Source organism: Cetorhinus maximus, chromosome 15 (genome assembly GCF_964194155.1).
Source record: "Cetorhinus maximus chromosome 15, sCetMax3.hap1.1, whole genome shotgun sequence".
NCBI classification, from domain to species: Eukaryota; Metazoa; Chordata; class Chondrichthyes; order Lamniformes; family Cetorhinidae; genus Cetorhinus; species Cetorhinus maximus.
This window is the reverse complement of record NC_135893.1, coordinates 18287206-18311121: the sequence shown is the minus strand read 5'-3', so window position 1 is coordinate 18311121 and position 23916 is coordinate 18287206. Positions and strand designations below refer to the sequence as shown.

General features: G+C 43.3%; 1 protein-coding gene and 1 long non-coding RNA gene across 4 annotated transcripts in view; both read left to right on the top strand.

Moving 5' to 3' along the window:
- LOC144690448 (putative oxidoreductase YteT) overlaps positions 1-16908 on the top strand; it is a 264733-nt gene extending 247825 nt beyond the window's left edge. For both annotated transcript variants that reach the window (XM_078557962.1, XM_078557961.1), the window contains exons 13-14: positions 8064-8228; positions 16259-16908. In XM_078557962.1, the coding sequence (XP_078414088.1) occupies positions 8064-8228; positions 16259-16381 (288 nt within the window). In that variant the 3' untranslated portion in view covers positions 16382-16908. The remainder of the gene's footprint in view (positions 1-8063; positions 8229-16258) is intronic.
- A 344-nt stretch (positions 16909-17252) lies between these two features.
- LOC144690446 (uncharacterized) lies at positions 17253-21517 on the top strand. 2 transcript variants are annotated; one of them, XR_013578888.1, is made up of 3 exons: positions 17253-18191; positions 18382-18407; positions 19320-21517. It is a non-coding gene; the product is annotated as an uncharacterized LOC144690446 (long non-coding RNA). The 2 variants fall into 2 exon arrangements; XR_013578889.1 differs by lacking the exon at positions 18382-18407 and having other exon boundaries at positions 17253-18217.
- Positions 21518-23916: the final 2399 nt, after the last annotated feature.

Genomic DNA, 23916 nt, shown 5'->3' with positions numbered 1-23916 from the left:
CCATCAAATACTCCCAGGACAGGTACAGCACGGGGTTAGATACAGAGAACAGCTCCCTCTACACTGTCCCATCAAATACTCCCAGGACAGGTACAGCACGGGGTTAGATACAGAGAACAGCTCCCTCTACACTGTCCCATCAAATACTCCCAGGACAGGTACAGCACGGGGTTAGATACAGAGTAAAACTCCCTCTACACTGTCCCCATCAAACACTCCCAGGACAGATACAGCACTGGGTTAGATAGAGTACAACTCCTCGCACCCTGCTTTCAGCCCCCTTAAAAAGTGGAAATGACTTTGTCGGAGGTTTTTTAAAGAGTGAACGTTGATATTAGTAGGATTCATTTTCTGAATTCACACTTTGAGTGGGAAGCCTTGCCTGCCCACATTGGAAATTAAAATGCACATTTCACATAGCTTTCTGTCCATTTAAAAAAAGATTTAGAAAATCATGCCCATGCCTGATTTCTGATATGCGCTGTCTTCACCTTGTGCTTTCAGATGGTGTCTCTGATGGACAGCAGTTCTAATTGTTTTCATTCTTTCTAGCCTTATCTTGAGATGCTGCTATTTAGACAGTCACTACATTTTCAATTGTGGCGTCCTATTGCTGTTGAAAGTATGAGCTAGTGAGGGACAGGCCACCCCTGATCACTATCCCTGCTGAAAGTGTCTTTGTGAACGGCAACAAACTTATCCACAATGCTTAAGTGCATGAATACCTCCCTGACACTCAGCAAGTATTTTTATTATGATTTTAAAGATATATAATTGGGCTCTCCTTGCAATTAAGAAGGTTGATCCAGTGATTTACAAATCAGGGAATTCCCAGACTGGAAGCCCTTTAGGTTCTGAATTGCACAATGTTCAGCACCATTCACGATTCAGATACTGAAGCAGTCCATGCCATATGCAGCAAGACTGGACAACATTCAGGCTTGGGCTCATAAGTGGCAAGTAGCATTCACAACAGGTGCCAGGCAATGATCATCGCCAGTAAGATAGAATCCAACCATCTTCCCATGACATTCAATGGCATTACCAAGACTGAATCCCCCATTATCAAAATCCTGGGGGTTACCATTGACCAGAAATTGAACTAGACCAGCCATATAAATACTGTGGCTACAAGAGCAGATTAGGGGCTGGGAATTCTGCGGAGAGTAAGTCACATCCTGACTCCCCAAAGCCTGTCTACCATTTACAAGGCACAGATCAGGAGTGTGATGGATTACTCTACCCTTGCCTGGATGATTGCAGCTCCCACAACATTCAAGCAGCTCAACACCAGGACAAAGCAGCCTGCTTAATTGGCACCCCATCCACCAACTTCAACATCTACTCCCTCTACCACTGAAGCACAGTGGCAGCTGTGTTGTACCATCTACAAAATGCACTGCAGAAACTCACCAAGGCTCCTTCGACAGCACCTTCCAAACCCATGACCACTACCACCTAGAAGTACAAAGGCAGCAGATGGATGGGAACACCGTCACCTGCATATTTCTCTCCAAGCCACACACCATCCTGACTTGGAGCTATATCACTGTTCCTTCACTGTCACTGGGTCAAAATTCTGGAACCCCCTCCCTAACAGCACTGGTGGGCATTCTTACACCACATGGACGGCAGCAGTTCAAGAATGTGGCTCACCACTGTCACGACTGGTACTCGGATGTGGTCCCCAATTTGTTAAATTCCCCATGAATACTTTTTCTCAGTCCAAATGTATTTACTTTTGTTAAAGAGCCAATTTAACCAGGTTTTCTTGAGTCAAAGGCAGAGTGAGTTCATTGATTACTAAAACTTGAGAAAAATAATTAAAACGCAACACACACACACATCAGAAATGAGAAGCTAAGAGTCCAAATGAAAGTTAAAAAATATATACAAATCAGTCGTTTGCTTGTCTGTGAGGTGTAAATGGTGGTACATTGCAGCCGTTAAGTTGGGTGATTCCGGTAGAGCTGACCTTGGCAGATTCACAGTTAGTTGGAGACATTTAGCTCTGCAGGGTAGCTGAAGAGGCTGTCCTATTTCTTTTTGATTTTGGCACCTGCTGAGCCTTGCCTCCAGCAACAGAGAGAGAGAGAGAGAGACTTTGCCTGCAAACTGCAGGGGAAGCTGCTTTTTCTCCTTGCTGACATACACACGACACACTGGTCTGCAGCTAGCTTTTTAACCCATTTTTTCCTGTTTATTCCAGGACGGGAAATAGTCATGTCCTGCATCCATCTCAGAATTATTCTCAGGTTCTGAGATATAAATCAACAGGAGATGGATTTTTGAGTGACTGCTGAGACGTGCAAATCAGTCTTTTGTCTCCGCAACCACAGGAGATTAAAGTTCAGTCTTTTGCATCTTATCTATTTCCCTTTTAAGTGTCTGTGCTTGAAGAAGGTCATGACACCTTTTCAGATGCAACATTCTATGTCTTCTCAGGACCAGTCGGTAAACTATAATCCACATAGGTATTTTCCAGAAAGTGGTCACTTTATATTATCAGCCATCTTTTGTTCTGTGTCCTTGCTTGTGTTTCTTTTAAAAAACACACAGGCCTTCCTTAAAAAGTTCAATAAGCCCGTAAGTAAGTCGTGGCTGTAACCTGCTTTTCATCACAAGGGCAATTAAGGATGGGCAATAATTTTAAAAATTGCTAGCCTAGCCAGTGACACCCATGCCCTGTGAAAGAATATTAAAAATAATTAGCTGGTCTCAACCAGGAGACCATTGTGGGAGATGGTGGCGCAGTGGTAATGTCACTGAACTAGTAATCCAGAGGTCCAGGTTAATGCCCTGGGGACATAGGTTCAAATCGTACCATGGCAGCTGGGGGCATTTGAATTCAATTAATAAATCTGGAATGTAAAGCTTGTCTCAGTAAAGGTGACCATGAAACTATCACTGATCATTGTAAAAACCTATCTGGTTCACTAACGTCCTTTGAGGAAGGATATCTGCCATCCTTACCTAGCCTGGCCAACATGTGTCTCCAGACCCACAGCCGTTATCTCTTAACTGCCGTCTAAAATGGCCTACTAAGCCACTCAGTTCAAGGCCAATTAGGATTGAGCAGCAAATGCTTGCCTTACCAGTGATGCCCTCATCCCATGAAAGAATAAAGACAAAAAAAGGAGAGAGGTATAGGACCTCAGTGTCCCTCAGCTAGAGAGACAAAAATTACTAAGGGTTCCATTTTTTGATTCATTGAAACCATGGAAACGTTACAGCACAGGAAGAGGCCATTCAGCCCATCGTGTCTGCGCCAGCCAAAAAAAATATAAAAACTAGCTGCCCATTCTAATCCCGCCCAGTCCTTGGCCTTGCAGGTTCCAGCACTTCAGGTGCAGATCCAGGTAACTTTTAAATGAGTTGAGGGTTTCTGCCTCCACCACCAAACCAGGCAGTGAATTGCAAACACCCACCACCCTCTGGGTGAAGAAGTTTTCCTTATGCCCCCTCTAATCTTTCTACCAATAACCTTAAATCTGTGCCCCCTGGTAATTGCCTCTCTTCTAGGGGAAACAGGAGTTTCTTGTCTATTCTAGGCCCTCATAATCTTATACAACTCAATTAAATCCCCCTCAGCTTCCTCTGTTCTAAAGGAAAGAACCCTGGCCATCCAATATTTCCTCATAGCTGCAATTTTCAAGCCGGGCAACATTCTTGTAAATCTCCTCTGAAACCTCTCCATGTAATGTGGCGACCAGCACTGTACACAACATTCTAGTTGTGGCCTAACCAATGTTTTATACAATTCCAGCATTATATCCCTGCTTTTGTATTCTGTACCTTATCTAATAAAGGAAAGCATTCCATATTTCTTTACCACCATATTCATCTGTCCTGCCACCTTCAGGGACCTGTAGACATGCATACCTAGGTCTCTCACTTCCTCTACCCCTCTCAATATCCCCCCAATTATTTTGTATTCCCTAGCTTTGTTTTCCCTCCCCAAATGCATTACCTCACACTTTTCTGGTTTGAATTCCATTTGCCATTTTTCTGTCCATTCAATCAAACCATTGATATCATTCCGGAGTCGACAGCAATTCTCTTCACAATTAACTACATGGCCAATTTTTGTCTCATCTGCAAATTTCCCAATCATGCCTCCCACATTTAAGTCCAAATCATTAATATATACAACAAACAGCAAGAGACCCAACACTGAGCTCTGTGGAATGCCACTGGAAACCACTTTCCACTCGCAAAAACATCCATCCACGATTACTCTTTGTTTCCTGTCACTGAGCCAATTTTGGATCCAACTCGTCACAATTCCCTGTATTCATGGGCTTTTACTTTTCTGACCAGTCTACCATGTGGGACCTTGTCAAATGCCTTACTAAAATCCATGTAGACAACATCCACTGCACTACCCTCATCAATCCTCCTTGTTACTTCGTCAAAAAATTCAATTAAATTTGTAAGACACAACCATCCCTAACAAAGCCATGCTGACTTTCCCTGATTATTCCGTTCCTTTCTAAGTGACAGCTTATCCTGTCTCTCAGAATTGATTTTAATAATTTACCCACCATTGAAGACAAATTGACCGGCTGACAATTATTTGGCCTAACCCTCGCACCCTTTTTAAATAATGGCACAATGTTCACAGACCTCCAATCCTCTGGTGCTTTGCAAGTGTCTAGTGAGGATGCTCAGTGCATCAGCTATTTCCTCCCTGGCTTCTTTTTAACAGTCTGGGATACAATCCATCCCGTCCTGGTGATTTATCCATCTTCCAGGATGACAGTCCCTCAAGTACTTCCTCTCTCATTATGCTTATAGTATCTAATATTTCATAATCCTCCTCTTTAATTAGAATGTCTGCATCATCCCTCTCCTTTTTGAAGACAGACACAAAGTACTCAGGAACCCTGCCCACATCTTCTGCATCCACGCATAAGTTACCTTGTACATCTCTGATAGGCTCTACCCTTTCCTTGGTTATCCTCTTGCTCTTAATGTATTGATAAAACATCACTGGGTTTTCCTTGATTTTACCTACCAATATTTTTTCATGTCCTCTCTTTGCTTTCCTAGTTTCCTTTTTCTTCCTTCACTCCTGTACTTTCTATACTCCTCTAGGCTTTCTACAGTATGAAGTTTTTGTGATTGTCATAGGCTTTCTTTTTCTGTTTTATCTTGCACTGTATGCTTCTGAATAACCAGGGGGCTCTAGATTTGGCAGTATTGCCCTTTTTCTTTGCAGGGCCATGTCTACACTGTGCCAGTAGAATCTCACTTCTGACTGCCTCCCACTGATTTGTCACTGACTATCCTTCAAGCAGGTGTAATTAATCCACTTTCACCAGATCACTCCTCAGCTTTGTAAAATTTGTCTTTCCCCAATTTAGAACTTTTACTCCTGTTCTATCTTTGTCTTTTTCCATAATGGTGCTAAATCTAACTATATTATGGTCACTATCTCCAAAATGGTCCCCCACTGCTACTTCATCCACTTGCCCTCCTCCATTTCCTAAGGCTAAGTCTAGAATTGCGCCCCCTCTTATTGGGCTTGTTACGTGCTGGCTAAATTAGTTCTCTTGAATGCAGTCGAAGAATTTTGTGCCCTCTGTGCCTATTACACTGTTTGTATCCCAGCTGATATTAGGGTATTTGAAGTCCCCAACTATTATAGCCCTATTGTTTTTGCACTCAGAAATTTTTTTTATTCATTCATGGGGTGTGGGTGTTGCTGGCTAGGCCAGCATTTATTGCCCATCCCTAATTGCCCTTGAGAAGGTGGCGGTGAGCTGCCTTCTTGACCCGCTGCAGTCCATGTGATGTAGGTACACCCACAGTGCTGTTAGGGAGGGAGTTCCAGGATTTTGACCCAGTGTCAGCTCTTCAATCTCCCTCTCACTACTTGGGTATCTATAGTATACTCCTAACAGTGTGGCTACCTCGTTTTTATTTCTGAGCTCAACTCATGTAGCCTCATTTGATGATTCATTTAGTAAATCATCCCTCCCCACAGCTGCAATTGATTCCTTAACCAATAATGCTACAACCCCACCTTTTTTATCCCCCTTCTCTATCTGGTCTGAAAACTCTATATCCAGGGATGTTGAGCTGCCATTTTTGCCCCTCTTTAAGCCAAGTTTTTTTTAATATTCATTCACGGGACGTGGGCTTCGCTGGCTGGGCCAGCATTTATTGCCCATCCCTAGTTGCCCTTGAGAAGGTGGTGGTGAGCTGCCTCCTTGACCCGCTGCAGTCCATTTGGTGTAGACATGTCCCCATTTTATGTTTTTATTTCTAATTCTGATCCCTAGCCAATCAATACTTGCTGCTGCAGAACGTGTGTGAATGTCTGTGCTGGATTAAGACAAGTTTGGGTTTGATGTTTCCGATAGCTGAATACTCTGTCAAAACTCACTCTCTAGCCTTGCGCACGAAGATTGACCACTTGGCTGAGTTACCACAGGAACCCTGGTTAGAACAGAACCACAGATCAGGAAAATGTTAACATCATCAGATGAGGAGGGTTAGTGGGAGTTGGGGGGAGTGGTGCAGGGGAAGGAGGGTGTGAAAAATGGGCAGAAAAATAAAACCTAATAATTATTAATGAATAGACAGCCAATATTGCCTTACTAATGTCACCTTCATTCAATGGGTTCAGTCTTGAAGCTAAAATAAAACTTATAAATTATTGTCAATTATTTGGTTTCCCTTCCACCCCCATGTGGTGTGCCCTATGTTTTTCTTTATTTGAGGAGTGCTATGGAAATGTTAACTGTTGTCAGTATTGCTGTTCAGCCCATCTACTCACTGCCACAGCCAGATGAGTGTGACAAGCGGCTGAGAATTTCTAACAGGTGTACTGCACCATAAAGTGAGTAACTTTAAGAAATGCAGCCTCCACTGTGAAGTGTCACCTTCGGGAAGGTGTGTCAGGAATCTGCATGCTCACTTCTCATATTTTCTGTTCATTAAATTGACAAATTGGTTTTAAAATATGATAGAAACTATTTTTTCCTGTCCTGTGGCATGGTTTGGCAGTACTAGTTATTGAAGTGATTGCTGAACATTCATCATCAACGAAGCTAAGCACAGATTTGAGTCATGTTCCTGACATATCCCTCATTCCTATCATATCTGCAACTACAGTGTTAGGCTTAGCAAAAGGCACCACTGCTGCAAACGCAGGAGGGTAAAACTTCAATGCACACAGCCATGATGGCTCAAAGAGTTTATCAAGTGAGTAGCTACACCACACAGATCAGAAAGATAGCTGGTTTGATCCCTGTGCACCTGTTGAGTTCGCTGATCTGAGCCAGTGTAGCAGTGAGAACAGTTCAGCTGTGATGTCCACAACCCTACAATTGAATACTCTGCTAGCACCCACCGTCCAGCCTAACACAGAGCCACATGGATAAGGTGCTAGACGATGATTAGTGCTGATGGATTCTGACCCCAACAAGGTGTGTGTGCCTTGAGGAGGGGAAGAAAACTGCACACAACTCATTTCACATTGTGAGTCGCCTGCACTACAGTAGAAGTGCTGAAACAAACTTCAGGTAGTTATAATTGCAGCAAATAAGATGACAGCATGATGAAGGTACAATTTAATGCCTGCCGCACACAAGCACTGCATTATAGCCCCAATTTCCTCCCCTTCTCCCCTATCTCATGTTGTGGTAGAGTGCTGCGGCTATTGGTTACCCTCTAGCATCTTGTGCATGTGGCCATTCTTCACGTGAGGCAAGGTCGTGAATGTTAGGAGGCTACTCAACCGGGAAACCGTCACACCTGATCCATAGCCTGTCTTCAGTCGATACCTACACATATACCTTCCAGTAAGGGTCACTGTATATCAATAAGGAGTAGGAACCCAGGCTGTCCGCAAGTCAGGCTGAGGTTAACCAGAGTATTGCAACAGTTGCCAGGCTTAAGATCAACTAACTCGACATAGAACAGGGATCAAAGCTGAGATTGCCATGTTTCTCTGGAGCTGCTTAGCACAGATTTGCATTAAATATTTTTCAGATATATTCTCTGCAGATTGCAAAAGCATTAGCTCATCGTTATCTCTTTGTTTGTTGTTGTAGGGGGAACTGTCTAGTGAGGGCCAGGATCCAGTGACAGTTTTCGATTTCCTTACAAAGACGAAGACGGAATACCCTTTGGACTATTCTGCAATGAAGAAAACGCACCTGGGAGCACATGGAGGAGCTGACTACCATCTAATGGACAGCTTCATACAGGCTATCGCTGTATGTATCTAACAAAATGTTGAAGTTTCTTTACTGTTCCTTTCTTTTATTTAATTCTGCATCACTGCTCTATGTCAAGTTTTGTATTTTAATATGATGTTTGTACCGTAGAATAGAATCATAGAATGGTTACAGCACTGAAGGAGGCCATTCGGCCTGTTATGTCTGTGCTGGCTCCCTGAAGGAGCAATTCAACTAGTGTTACCCCCTACCTTTTCCCTGTAGCCCTGCAAATATTTCCTTTTCAGATAACGACCCAACTCCATTTTGAAAGCCTCAGTTGACCTTGCCTGCACCACACTCTCAGGCAGTGCATTCCAGATCCTAACCACTCACTGCATGACAAGGGTTTTCCTCATGTTGTCATTACTTCATTTGCAATTATCTTAAATCTGTGCCCAATTGTATCAAGTGTTAGTTTTGTTCAGTGCATTAAATCCTGCTTCTTGAGTGAGAACATTGTGGGTTTAAATCCCACTCCAGGTCATCAGCGTGCAATCTAGGTTGACAGTCCAGCATGGTACTGAGGAGTGCTGTGTTGTTGGAGATGCTATCTTTCAGTTGAACTGTTATAATGAACCTGGTTTTGGTGGTTGATGTTGATGTTAAAGATCCCTTGAAACTACATGAAGAGGATCAGGGAGTTTTCCTGGCCAACATTTCTTGCTATCAAAAGCTATCAAAAGCAGGTTACTTGAACTGTTTGGGACTTTGCTGTATGTTGACCATCTCTTGCATTTGCTTACATAACAACTTTGCCTATACTTCAAAGTAACTCATTCTGTGCAAATTTTCTCCTTGATGAGTTGCTATGTAATTGCAAGTCTTTCTTTCCTCTCTCCCATTTCAGTGACTACATCCCTGAAGGCACTGACTAGCTGGATTATGATCCTGTGGGTGCCCTCCACAGAGAGTGTTGACAGGCTTCTCAACAGTTGAAGCATCACAGCTAAACCTGGTCTGCTGTCCCACAGAATCCACACGTGCGCACCTAACATATTCAGCGTACTGATAAGGAGAAGGAGCCAAGTGTGAACTATAAATTCAAATAATTTGAAGAGAATTTGAAAAATACGTTTGAAACAAAGAAACAATATCTACAAAAATAATTCTCTGCCCTTTCTTGATGAATCAGAGACCTTTCAGAGAATCCTTTGAATAGGCTAATCCCAGGGAAAGCTGCTTTAGGACAGTGACTTGGTGTTTGCCGGTTTAATCTTTTTGATTCAGGCTGTCGTAGCTGAGCACAGAGTTATAACCTCACATTCTGATTTAAAATGTTTCAATTTTCTCCATGGTTTAATTTTTTTCTGTGATTTTTCTTCTGAATTCCTGTCCAATTCTCAAGATAAATGCTCTGATTTTGGTACCGGATCATACAGACCCAGCGATCGGATCTGACGCTGAATGGCAGTAGGGTCACAACAACTGCCGACTGCAGCCCTGGGCTTGAGAAAATAAGCTAGGGTTTAGGCTGTGGAACTAGAGAGTGGCTGATGCCCCCAGGAGTGTACTGAACTGAAAGCTCAGTAGCTTCTACGTTTGTCTTGTTTGCTCCATTTAAACTTGCAAATGATCACGTATTTGCACCATCACTGACTGCCTATTTCCACCTCCATAACACTTCTGGACATCCCCCCTGTCTCAGCTTATCTACTGTTGAAACTCTCATTCATTCCTTTGTTAACCCCAGACTTGACTATTTCAATTCACTTCTGGCTGGTCTCCTGCATTCTACACTACATTTACTTGAGGTCAACCAAAACTCTGCTGCCTGTGTCTTAACTCACACCAAGACCTGCTTGTCTTTCGCCCCTGAGCTCACTGACCCACACTGGCTCCTGGTCTTGATTTTAAAACTCTCATCCTTGTTTTCAAATCCCTCCTTGGCCTCGCCCCATCCTACCTCCATAACCTCCTCCAGCCCCACAACTCTTCAAGATATAATTTGATAAAGTGCTGCACAACAGACTTGTGAACAAAGTTATAGCTCATGGAATAAAAGGGACAGTAGCAACATTGATACAGAATTGACTGAGTGACGGGAAACAGACAGCAGTAGCTAATGGTTGTTTTTTGCCTAGAGGAAGGTTTAGAGTGGAGTTCCCCAGAGGTCAGTGTTTGTACCCTTGCTCTTCCTGATACATATTAATGATCTAGACCTTGGTGTACAGGCACAATTTCAAAATTTGTGGATGATACAAAACTTGGGAGTGTTGTGAACTGTGAAGAGGTCAGTGTCGAACTTAAAGGACATAGACAGGTTGATGGAATGGGCGGACAAGTGGCAGATGAAATTTAGTGCAGAGAAACGTGAAGTGATTCATTTTTGTGGGAGAGACAGTATGAAATAAAGGGTACAACTCTAATGGGGGTGCAGAAGCAGAGGGTCCTGGGTGTACATGTACATAGATTATTGAAGGTGACAGGACAGGTGTTGAGAGAGCAGTTAATGAAGCATACAGCATCCTAGGCTTTAATAACAGGGACACAGGATACAAAAGCAAGGAAGTTATGTTAAACTTGTATGAAACACTTTTTGACCTCAATTGTGTCTAGTTCTGGGCACCACACTTTGGGAAGGATGTGAAGGCATTAGAGAGAGTGCAGAAAAGATTCACGAGAATGGTTGCGGGATGAGGAACCTTGGTTACATAGATAGATTGGGAAGTTGGAACTGTTCTTGTAGAAGAGAAGGATGTGAGGAGATTTGATAGAGGTATACAAATTCATGAAGGATCTGGTAGGGAGAAATTGTTCCTATTGGTGGAAGGATTGAGAAGCAGAGGGTGCAGATTTAAGGTAATTGACAAAAGAAGCAATGACAACATGAGGAAAAGCTTTTTCATGCAGTGAGTGGTTAGGATCTGGAATGCGCTGACTGAGAGTGTGATGGAGGCAGGTTCAATCGAGGCATTCGAAGGAGGAATTGGATTATTATCTGAAAAGGAAGAATATGCAGTGAGGTGGGGAGAAGGTGGAGAAGATGAATTGCTTCTTCAGAAAGTCTTCATTGACACTATGGGTCGAATAGCAGCCTCCTGTGCTGTAACAAGTCCATGATTCTGTGATCTGCACTCTAATTCTGGCTGAACATCCCTGATTTTAATAGCTGCACCATTGGTGGCTATGCCTTCAGTTACCTAGGCCCCAAAATCTGGAATACCCTCCCTACATTTCTCCAGCTCTCTATCTCACTTTCTTCCATTAAGGCACTGATTAGCAGCTGCTACACATAGCTCCATTTTGTAAAAAAAACATATTGAGGAAGCAAAATGTCAGCGATTGAGATCTTGCTCAGTTGTGATACTGTACTGCCACCTGGTGGCTCAAATTGCTCATTGCGGGTGCTGATTCCCTCCAATCTTCTTGGGGGAATATGACTTGCTTCCCATTCAGCTTTAGTTTGACTTTGGAACTCAACAGCTGGCCTGTGAGTTTCCCCTGACCTTGAAGAAACACATACATTCCATGCCTCCTACCCAGTGAAGAGGGTCGCATAACTGCAACCCAATAGAAATTAAAGGCAGATTTCTGCCATCCCATTATTGGAGATTTGATAAAGGCATTCAAAATCATGACGGGTCTGGACAGAGTAGATAAGCAGAAGCTGTTACCGCTTGTGAAAGGATTGAGAACGAGAGGGCACAGATTTAAAGTAACTGGTAAAAGAAGCAAAAGCGACATGAGGAAAAACTTTTTCACATAGCTAGTGGTTAAGGCCTGCAATGTACAGTCTTGAGAGTGTGGTGGAGGTAGGTTCAACCGAAGCATTCAAAAGGGAATTAGACTGATATCTGAAAAGGATGAATGTGCAGAATTACGGGGATAAGACAGGAGAATGGCACCAAGTGGATTGTTCTATTGGAGAACCAGTGCAGCCATGATGGACCGAATGGCTTCTTTCCGCGTTGAAACAATTCTGTGATTCACTAACACTACCAGGGAAAATGGCCCAATCTTGTTCCAGCGTACTGCTAGTGATCAGACACGCCCTCTCATGGAAGTAGCATTTTTATGGAGCACAGATAGCAGTCTTGCACTGTATAGGAAACAATCACATTTAACTAATATCATTAATTCACCGCCTTGAAATGCACTATTATCTGTAAATCAGATACACAATCCTACTGCTACATAACTCAGAAATATCCTTTTAATTTATTCTTTGGATGTGGAAGTTGCTGGCAAGGCCAGCATTTAATACCCATTTGTAGTTGCTCTTGAGAAGGTGATGTTGAGGTTCCTTCTTGAACAGACGCAGTCCATGTGGTGTAGGTGCTTCCACAGGGCTGTGAGGTGGGGAATTCCTGGATTTTGAACCAGCAATGATGAAGGAATGGTGATATGTGTCCAAGTGAGGATGGTATGTAACTTGGAGGGCACTGCCTTTCCTCAGACATAACCCAAATCTGAAAGGACAGAATCTATAACTGTACTGCTGGGTGTTTTTTGGTTCAAGTGGACACAGCACAAAACGTTCACATGGCTATTGAAATCCAAGCATCAGCACAGGGGAAATAAACACATGCTCCCACATGTCAATGTTACAGTAAATAGTGTGTTTGTGCCGCACGTGCAGAAAGATCCTGCCAGAGGCAGCATCCACCAAAATAAATTACCCAATCTGTCCACTGAGCCCAATAAAACTTGTGGCATACGGCAAAAAAAGAAGTGGTGCGAGTGGCACTTGTAATTCATCAAATTACTGCTAGATTTCCTACCCCTATCATCAACATAGAAATAACGACTAGAAAATTCCTCTTCCTCCCCCCAAAGGGAGAAGCTGAACCCTAATGATCTCAAGAATACCAAAGGTCAGTAACACTACTCATAAACATACGAAATAGGAGCAGAAGTTGGCCTTTCAGCCCCTGGAGCCTGCTCTGCCATTTGATAAGATCATGGCTGATCTGTTTGTTTTCAAGTTCCACATTCTCATCTACCCCTGATAACCTCTGATTCTTGTTAGGTAAGGGAATCAGTCTACCTTTGCCTTAAAAATATTCAATGACTCCACCTCCACCACCTTCTGAGGCAGAGAATTCCAAAGTCGCACAACCCTCTTAGAGGAAAAAGTTCTCCTCATCTCTATCTTAAAAGGGCGACCCCTAATTTTAAAACCGTGTCCACTAGCTCTGGACTCACCCACAAGAGGAAACATCCTTTCGATGTCCACCTTGTCAAGGCCGTTCAGGATCTTCAATCAAATCACCCCTCACTCCTCTAAACTCCAGTGGAAACAAGCGCAGTCTGTCCAATCTATCTTGTGAGAAACAGACATGTAAACTGCTTCCTTCTTAAAATTGTTTTTTTTGTCAAATTTTTCCCATTCCTCCTCAAGGTACTGCATCTCAATGGACTCTGGTTCCGTGTCTACTGACATTCATCCAACTCCTCATTCAAGTGACCATTTGCCGTGTGTGAAACCAGACAGTGTGTGTTGGTGGAATATTTGCCGTGTGTGAAACCAGATAGTGTGTGTTGGTGGAATATTTGCCGTGTGTGAAACCAGACAGTGTGTGTTGGTGGAATATTTGCCGTGTGTGAAACCAGACGGTGTGTGTTGGTGGAATATTTGCCATGTGTGAAACCAGATAGTGTGTGTTGGTGGAATATTTGTCGTGTGTGAAACCAGATAGTGGGTGTTGGTGGAATATTTGCCATGTGTGAAACCAGATAGTGTGTGTTGGTGGAATATTTGCGATGTGTGAAACCAGACAGTGTGTGTTGGTGGAATATTTGCGATGTGTGAAACCAGACAGTGTGTGTTGGTGGAATATTTGCCGTGTGTGAAACCAGACGGTGTGTGTTGGTGGAATATTTGCCGTGTGTGAAACCAGACAGTGTGTGTTGGTGGAATATTTGCCATGTGTGAAACCAGATAGTGTGTGTTGGTGGAATATTTGCTGTGTGTGAAACCAGACGGTGCGTGTTGGTGGATTATTTGCCGTGTGTGAAACCAGATAGTGTGTGTTGGTAGAATATTTGCCGTGTGTGAAATCAGATAGTGTGTGTTGGTGGAATATTTACCATGTGTGAAACCACACGGTGTGTGTTGGTGGAATATTTGCCGTGTGTGAAACCACACGGTGTGTGTTGGTGGAATATTTGCCGTGTGTGAAACCACACGGTGTGTGTTGGTGGAATATTTGCCGTGTGTGAAACCACACGGTGTGTGTTGGTGGAATATTTGCCGTGTGTGAAACCACACGGTGTGTGTTGGTGGAATATTTGCCGTGTGTGAAACCAGACAGTGTGTGTTGGTGGAATATTTGCCATGTATGAAACAATATAGTGTGTGTTGGTGGAATATTTACCGTGTGTGAAACCAGACAGTGTGTGTTGGTAGAATATTTGCCGTGTGTGAAACCAGACGGTGTGTGTTGGTGGAATATTTACCGTGTGTGAAACCAGACAGTGTGTGTTGGTGGAATATTTGCCGTGTGTGAAACCAGACAGTGTGTGTTGGTGGAATATTTGCCGTGTGTGAAACCAGACAGTGTGTGTTGGTGGAATATTTGCTGTGTGTGAAACCAGACAGTGTGTGTTGGTAGAATATTTGCCGTGTGTGAAACCAGACAGTGTGTGTTGTTGGAATATTTGCCGTGTGTGAAACCAGACAGTGTGTGTTGGTGGAATATTTGCCGTGTGTGAAACCAGACGGTGTGTGTTGGTGGAATATTTGCTGTGTGTGAAACCAGACGGTGTGTGTTGGTGGAATATTTACCGTGTGTGAAACCAGACAGTGTGTGTTGGTGGAATATTTGCCGTGTGTGAAACCAGACAGTGTGTGTTGGTGGAATATTTGCCGTGTGTGAAACCAGACGGTGTGTGTTGGTGGAATATTTGCCGTGTGTGAAACCAGACAGTGTGTGTTGGTGGAATATTTGCCATGTGTGAAACCAGACGGTGTGTGTTGGTGGAATATTTGCCGTGTGTGAAACCAGACAGTGTGTGTTGGTGGAATATTTGCCATGTGTGAAACCAGACAGTGTGTGTTGGTGGAATATTTGCCGTGTGTGAAACCAGACAGTGTGTGTTGGTGGAATATTTGCCGTGTGTGAAACCAGACGGTGTGTGTTGGTGGAATATTTGCTGTGTGTGAAACCAGACGGTGTGTGTTGGTGGAATATTTACCGTGTGTGAAACCAGACAGTGTGTGTTGGTGGAATATTTGCCGTGTGTGAAACCAGACAGTGTGTGTTGGTGGAATATTTGCCATGTGTGAAACCAGACGGTGTGTGTTGGTGGAATATTTGCCGTGTGTGAAACCAGACAGTGTGTGTTGGTGGAATATTTGCCGTGTGTGAAACCAGACGATGTGTGTTGGTGGAATATTTGCCGTGTGTGAAACCAGACAGTGTGTGTTGGTGGAATATTTGCCGTGTGTGAAACCAGACAGTGTGTGCTGGTGGAATATTTGACTACGAAACTCAGTTATATCCTGATGATATTTCCAATCTCTCACAGTTACCACTAGGGATCACTAGATAATGTTGTAATGATGCCTCTTCTTGTTCACCGTGCACTCAGCAGATGCACTGCTTGTTATGTCCTTAATTTTGAACAGTGCTTAACAAAAACAAAGAACCTAAAACTCTGAACGATTGCATCCAGCTATGTAATTGACTAATCACTGTTCAGTAAGTTTTGGAAGACCACCATGGAGAGCGTTACTACAAAGCCTAATCCTGCCCTCACTTGATCACTGGTGGTCAGAATGAGGAACCTTCTGATTTCCATCTTCCTTAGCCCAAGGCACTAACTCTGGTTATAAGATGTGTTACTTGCAACCCATTGCAAGATCTTCACTCCTCCATTTTAAGGCAGCCACCTCCATGCATCCTCTAGCTGGGTTAGTAAAACAACAGACACTAAGTTCAAGTGGCTTTGGATGCTTATACGTTAACAGTGAAACAGCTTCTTGCTTAATGAACAGTGCTTTGTGGCAGTTTACTGACTGCAGCTTTGCTCTTGTGGAACCTTTCATTGTGTGATTTCCCTCTTCTTTCTCTTTTGTTTCACAGGAGAACAATCCATCACTGATCAGGACAGGTCCTGAAGAGACCCTGGTCAGCCATTTGCTGGTGTTTGATGCTGAACGTGCAAGGAGAGAAAGCTGCCTGGTTTACTGTGCCCATACAGAATAATCAATAGCTGTGATCACCTCAGCAAGCAGAAGATATTGAGGAGCAGTTTTTAGGAATGAGTGCTCCTAGTGCAGAGCTCTGTGTTCCAGGAGTAGCCTGCCACTCAATTCCAGAAAACCAGGTTGGGGTGTGCTACCCTCTGTACCTCAGCTCTGCAAGCAAATATGATTTTTCTTTTTAAAATCCACTCCCATGAATCGAAATGTCAGAACCATGGGATTGAATGAATTGTATTGAAATCTACTCGAGAAATACTTTACAATAACCAAATAGAAATTTGTGGGCAGAAATTCTTGGTATTTGCACCTGGGTGAGACTCCCCTCCTGCAGCACAAACTCTGAGTTGATCCAAAAATCAATTACAGGCAGGGTGGGGTGGAAATTCAACTTCAGCAGGCTTAGAATGGGTGCAAGTGAATTGGCCATTTGTTATAATCCCCTTTTGTTATAACCCAACCATTATAAACCCTACCCATTATAATATCCAACCATTATAAACCCTACCCGTTATAATATCCAACCATTATAAACCCTACCCGTTATAATGATCCATTATAAACCCTACCCATTATAATATCCAACCATTATAAACTCTACCCGTTATAATGTCCAACCATTATAAACCCTACCCATTATAACGTCCATCCATTATAAACCCTACCCGTTATAATGTCCATCCATTATAAACATCACCCATTATAATGTCCATCCATTATGAACCCTACCCATTATAATGTCCATCCATTATAAACCCTACCCATTATAATGTCCATCCATTATAAACCCTACCCGTTATAATGTCCAACCATTATAAACCCTACCCGTTATAATGTCCATCCATTATAAACATCACCCATTATAATGTCCATCCATTATAAACATCACCCATTATAATGTCCATCCATTATAAACATCACCCATTATAATGTCCATCCATTACAAATCCCCTCCAATTATAACCCCGCCCATTATAACCAGTCATTATAAACCTCACCTATTATAAACCCTTCCCATGATAAACTCCACCTATTATAACCCCCACCCATTATACAACCCTCCCTTTATAAACTCCATTGATTATACACCTGTGCTTATTATAAGCCCCTCCCATTATAATCAACATTCATTATAAACCCTTTCCATACACCCTGCCTGTTTTAAGCCCATCCACTATAAGCACCATCCATTATACACTCAGACCACCATAAACACCTCCCATTATAAATCCTGCCTACCATAGACTCCTCACATTTTAAATCCTGCGCATTATACACTCCACCAATTATAAACTCCACCAATTATAAATCCCAACATTAAACACTCGGTTCATTATCAACCCTGTCTGTTATACATCACACCAATTAAAAATCCCTCTCATTATAAACACTACCCATTATACACCATATGTATTATAAACCCCACCCATTATAAACCTGTCCACCGTACATCCCATCTGTTTTACAATGCGCCTGTTATGAACTGCACACATTATTCACTCTAACCATCATACACAGCGCCTGTTATACACCACACCTGTAAATACCCTGTCTGATGTGCATCTGCCTTTTAAACACAACTCCAATTATACACCCTGCCTGTTCTATACCCTTGTTATGCACTATGCCTATGCTGTTTGTTTTACAGCTCATCTATCAAACAGCCAGCCAGTTATAACCCTGACTGTTTTTCCTTTCCATTGAAGCTAATTTTCTAAAGGTGTTGGCCATGACTCAGTAAGTTGCAGCCTCACCTCTTGATTCAGGAAATCATAGAATCACATCTCACTCCAGAGATTTGAGCACATAATCTAGTCTGATGCTTCAGTGTAGTACTGAGGCTGCAGTGCAGTACTGATGCTTCAGTGTAGTACTGAGGCTGCAGTGCAGTACTGATGCTTCAGTGCAGTACTGAGGCTACAGTGCAGTACTGATGCTTCAGTGCAGTACTGAGGCTGCAGTGCAGTACTGATGCTTCAGTGCAGTACTGAGGCTGCATTGCAGTACTGATGCTTCAGTGCAGTACTGAGGCTGCAGTGCAGTACTGATGCTTCAGTGCAGTACTGATGCTTCAGTGCAGTACTGAGGCTGCAGTGCGGTACTGAGGCTGCAGTGCAGTACTGATGCTTCAGTGCAGTACTGAGGCTGCAGTGCAGTACTGATGCTTCAGTGCAGTACTGATGCTTCAGTGCAGAACTGAGGCTACAGTGCAGTACTGATGCTTCAGTGCAGTACTGAGGCTACAGTGCAGTACTGATGCTTCAGTGCAGTACTGAGGCTGCAGTGCAGTACTGATGCTTCAGTGCAGTACTGAGGCTGCATTGCAGTACTGATGCTTCAGTGCAGTACTGAGGCTGCAGTGCAGTACTGATGCTTCAGTGCAGTACTGATGCTTCAGTGCAGTACTGAGGCTGCAGTGCAGTACTGAGGCTTCAGTGCGGTACTGAGGCTGCAGTGCAGTACTGATGCTTCAGTGCGGTACTGAGGCTGCAGTGCGGTACCGATGCTTCAGTGTGGTACCGAGGCTGCAGTGCGGTACCGATGCTTCAGTGCGGTACCGATGCTTCAGTGCGGTACCGATGCTTCAGTGCGGTACCGATGCTTCAGTGCGGTACCGAGGCTGCAGTGCGGTACCGAGGCTGCAGTGCGGTACCGATGCTTCAGTGCGGTACCGATGCTTCAGTGCGGTACCGAGGCTGCAGTGCGGTACTGATGCTTCAGTGCGGTACCGAGGCTTCAGTGCAGTACCGATGCTTCAGTGCAGTACTGATGCTTCAGTGCAGTACTGAGGCTGCAGTGCAGTACTGATGCTTCAGTGCGGTACTGAGGCTGCAGTGCAGTACTGATGCTTCAGTGCGGTACCGAGGCTGCAGTGCAGTACTGATGCTTCAGTGCGGTACTGAGGCTGCAGTGCGGTACCGATGCTGCAGTGCAGTACCGAGGCTGCAGTGCAATGTTGGAAGTGCCGCCTTTCACATGAAATGTTAAACTTTTGTCTTATCTATCCTTCTCATGTGGATGTAAAAGTTCCTATGGCACTCTTCAAAAAGGAACAGGAGAGGCCTCCAACATTTATCCCTTAACCAACACTACTAAGACAGAGTGTCTGGTCATTTGGTCCAGTGCTGTTTGTGGCATTTAGCAGCGCTTCCCCACAGTCACTGTATCTCAGAAGTACTTCATTATTTGTGAAGTGCTTGGGATGTCCTAAGGCTATGAAAGCCATTATGTATATGCAAGTTTTTTTCTTAAAAAGAAACAGGGCACAATTGGATTTGAACTGGGGGTTGGGGGTGGAGGGGGGGGAATGAAAACCCAGCCAGCACACTTAATAATCAAAAATGCAAATAAAAGGTTAAAAACAGACAGCAAGTCCATCAGGATCTGAAAACGAAAAGATGGGTGAATGTTTTGGTGGAGACCTGTCATCAGAACAATTTATATAAAATTGGTTAGAGTGCATCTTCCCATTGGTGAAGTTGGTTGAGTCATTGTTGAGGATAGTTGAGGAGCAAGAATCCCTTAGTCATCATTACAGCACTTGGAGGAGGCCAGATAGTTAGCTCCAGATTTAACGGCTCGTTATATGAGTATAACCTTTCTGTGAGCGCAGGAATTAATTGATGACGTTTCGCAAGATCTCAATATCTAGAACACGTCCTCATTGAGATCTCAATAAATCTGATGATTTCCCATCAGACATTTGTACAGGACCAAGCCATGAGCAGCTAAATTGCAACTTTTAATTTCTGGTTAATTATTTAAATTTTCAACAGAAGTGCTAAGTATTGAGTAACTGTCAGTTTGTTGTATACTTTACATATCTGATTTACCTCAGCAATGAAGAGATGACACCAATTTTAAGTATGCAACAGGTTTATTCACAGTGCTTTACAAGATATCTCCATACATAGATGTAGTTTCTCAGGCCTTTCTGGAAGGCTCTGTTTACTTTAGTTTTCAGAGGCTACACCCAGGCTCAATCAATCTAGCACAATGAACATAGATCAGTCAACAGACTAACATAATCAAACACAGATCAATTAAACCATTGAACACCACACTGAGATGATCTTCATAATTTTCTGCAATTTTAGAACCCATGATAAATTTTAACTCAATCCTTTATTCAAAATGATAGTAGGATACAAACACAAACAAATCAGCCATGATCTTACTGAATGGCAGAACAGGCTCGAAGGGCCAAATGGCCTACTTCTGCTCCTGCTTTGTATGTTTGTATGTATGTTCATATACAAGATAGTAGAGGGTGTGGGAAAGGTAAACCCAGTACACTACACGAAGATTCACAATAACAGTGTTATGAGTGATGAAGTTCAAACTAGTGAAATTAGTGTAGAGAACTGTGGTTGGGAAGAGCTCCTTCACACAAACTCAGATTGATTCTTTGGAAGAGCTGGAGGCAGAAACCATAGAGCCAGCCAGCAGCCAGTTAGATTGTATGGCAGGGGTCAGGGATATATCTCTCCGTACAGATGAGTAAAGATGTGGCAAATGACCATCTTTTGTGTCTATTTAGTGAACTCAAGCTCCAGTATAGTAGAGCAACCCATTGTGAATGCTGGGACAGTGGTTGTACATGGTGTTACATTATGGGCTTTCAGGTGTAATTGCTGGTGAGTAAATGACAGGCAATCAGACTGATCCCAGTAGTTGAAATTAACAAGAGGGCACTCCCACCCAACTCAGGAACTGACTGGATCTGGTCTGGCTTGAAATCAATGAAAAATAAAGCTGGACTACATGTAAACTGGGTGGTGAGTAATTTGGGTAACTGATTTAGTCCCCTCAGTTTCCCACCAGGTGAGTTAGGTTAAAATTATCCCCGTAAAACTAAAAGTCAACAACAGTACAGAAGATACATTTGCAGTGAATCAATTGATTTTCACCAGAGCAATACCACAAGTGCTGAAACTGGTCTCTGCCCTGTGGTGAGTCACTGGGAAAAAACTCAGGAAAAGGACAAAAAAAATAACTACCAAATTTAAATGGAGATAATTTTTTCTTCATTTCTATAAGAAGTGAATTGACTTATAAATGACGACGTCAGGTTAATGTATGAAGGATTAGAATTTCCAATGTTATTTTTAATTGCAAATTAAAACAAAAACTTCTGGAATTTTCAAGTTTATAAGTGTCCTTTATTTGTCAATCTGCAAGGGATTGCTGTAACTCTGAATGGAATTGGTAGGGAGAAGAGAATTGGAAGGAGTTCTCCTGGGGTCTCAGTACCACTCCAGCCAGAACACTTGCCCCCTGAGTCACACAGTAACCAAGCTAAAGCGAAGATTGTAGTCATGGCCAGCAGCACAATTCAACTAAGTTGCCCACTTTTAATACTACTTTAAAATTAAAATGTGTTATTCGAACATGCTCTATGTGGGGAAATATCTGTATTCATTCTCAGGATGTGAATGTTTTTGGCAAGTCTTGATGGTGTGTGACTTGGAGGGGATTTAGAGCTGGAATTGTTCCTATGCACCTTCTGCTCTTGTCCAAAGGTTTTGGAAGTCACGGGTTTGGGAAGTGCTGTTGAAGGAACTTCAGCAAGTTGCTGCAGAGTGGGACATAGAACCCTTACTCTCGACACCATCTACATGTATGAATCAAAAGCTGTCATGTTAATTCTGTCTTTTCACAGATAGCAGACTGGACAAATATTCTTTTCAAGTTGAAACAGAAGCTTTAAACCAATTAATGATTTAATTTAAATGAACTAGATGAACAAGAAACATACAGAATGCTAGACTCAAAAGATTTTTAAAAAATTCATTCATGGGATGTGGGCGTGGCTGGCTGGACCAGCATTTATTGCCCATCCCTAGTTGCCCTTGAGAAGGCGGCGGTGAGCTGCCTTCTTGAACCGCTGCAGTCCATGTGGTGGTTCGGAACAGTGTTGTTAGGAAGGGAGTACCAGGATTTTGAACCTGCAATAGTAAAGGAACAGCGATATATTTCCAAGTCAGGATGATGAGTGACTTGGAGGGGAACCTCCAGGTGGCGGTGTTCCCATCTATCTGCTGCCCTTGTCCTTCTAGGTGGTAACAGCAAAAAAATGCGGATGCTGGAAATCCAAAACAAAAATAAAAATACCTGGAAAAACTCAGCACGTCTGGCAGCATCTGCGGAGAGGAACACAGTTAACGTTTCGAGTCCGTATGACTCTTCAACAGAACTAAGTAAAAATAGAAGAGAGGTGAAATATAAGCTGGTTTAAGGGGGTGGGGGGGGTGGGACAGGTAGAGCTGGAATCTAGGTGGTAGTGGTCGTGGGTTTGGAAGGTGCTGGTTAAGGAGCCTTGGTGAATTCTTCCAGTGCATCTTGTAGATGGTACACAATGCTGCTACTGTGCATCGGTGGTGGAGGGAGTGAATGTTTGTAGACGCGGTACCAATCAAGCGGATTGCTTTGTCCTGGATGGTGTCCAGTTTCTTCAGTGTTGTGGGAGCTGCACTCATTCAGGTAAGTGGTGAATATTCCATCACACTCCTGACTTGTGCCCTGTAGATGGTGGACAGGCTTTGGGGAGTCAGGAGGTGAGTTACTTGTCACACGATTCCTAGCCTCTGGCCTGCTCTTGTAGTCACAGTATTTATATGGCTAGTCCAGCTCAGTTTCTAGTCAATGATAACCCCCAGGATGTTGATTATGGGGGATTCAGTGATGGTAATGCCATTGAACATCAAGGGGAGATGGATTCTCTCTTGTTGGAGATGGTCATTGCCTGACACTTGTGTGGCATGAATGTTACTTGCTACTTGTCAGCCCAAGCCTGGATATTGTCCAGGTCTTGCTGCATTTGGACATGGACTGCTTCAGTATATGAGGAGTCGTGAATGGTGCTGAAAATTGTGCAATCATCAGCAAACATCCCCACTTCTGACCTTATGATGGAAGGAAGGTCATTGATGAAGCAGCTGAAGGTGGTTGGGCTTAGGACACTACCCTGAGGAACTCCTGCAGTGATGTCCTGGAGCTGAGATGACTGACCTCCAACAACCACAACCACCTTCCTTTGTGCTAGGTATGACTCCAACCAGTGGAGAGCTTTCCCCCTGATTTCCATTGACTCCAGTTTTGCTAGGGCTCCTTGATGTCACACTCGGTCAAATGCCGCCTTGACGTCAAAGGCAGTCACTCTCACCTCACCTCGGGAGTTCAGCTCTTTTGTCCATGTTTGAACCAAGGCTGTAATGAGGTCAGAAGCTGAGTGGCCCTGGAGGAATCCAAACTGGGCATCAGTGAGCAGGTTATTGCTAAGCAAGTGCCACTTGATAGCACTGTTGATGACCCCTTCCATTACTTTACTGATGATGGAGAGTAGACTGATGGGGTGGTAATTGGCCAGGTTGGATTTGTCCTGCTTTTTGTGTACAGGACATACTTGGGCAATTTTCCACATAGCTGGGTAGACAAGTAACATTCAGCATGCTTTAGAGCCTTAGGATATTTCATTATGTTAAAAGTGCTATATAAGTGCAGGAGGGTGTTGTTATAAGGTCACTAACTAAATATCTA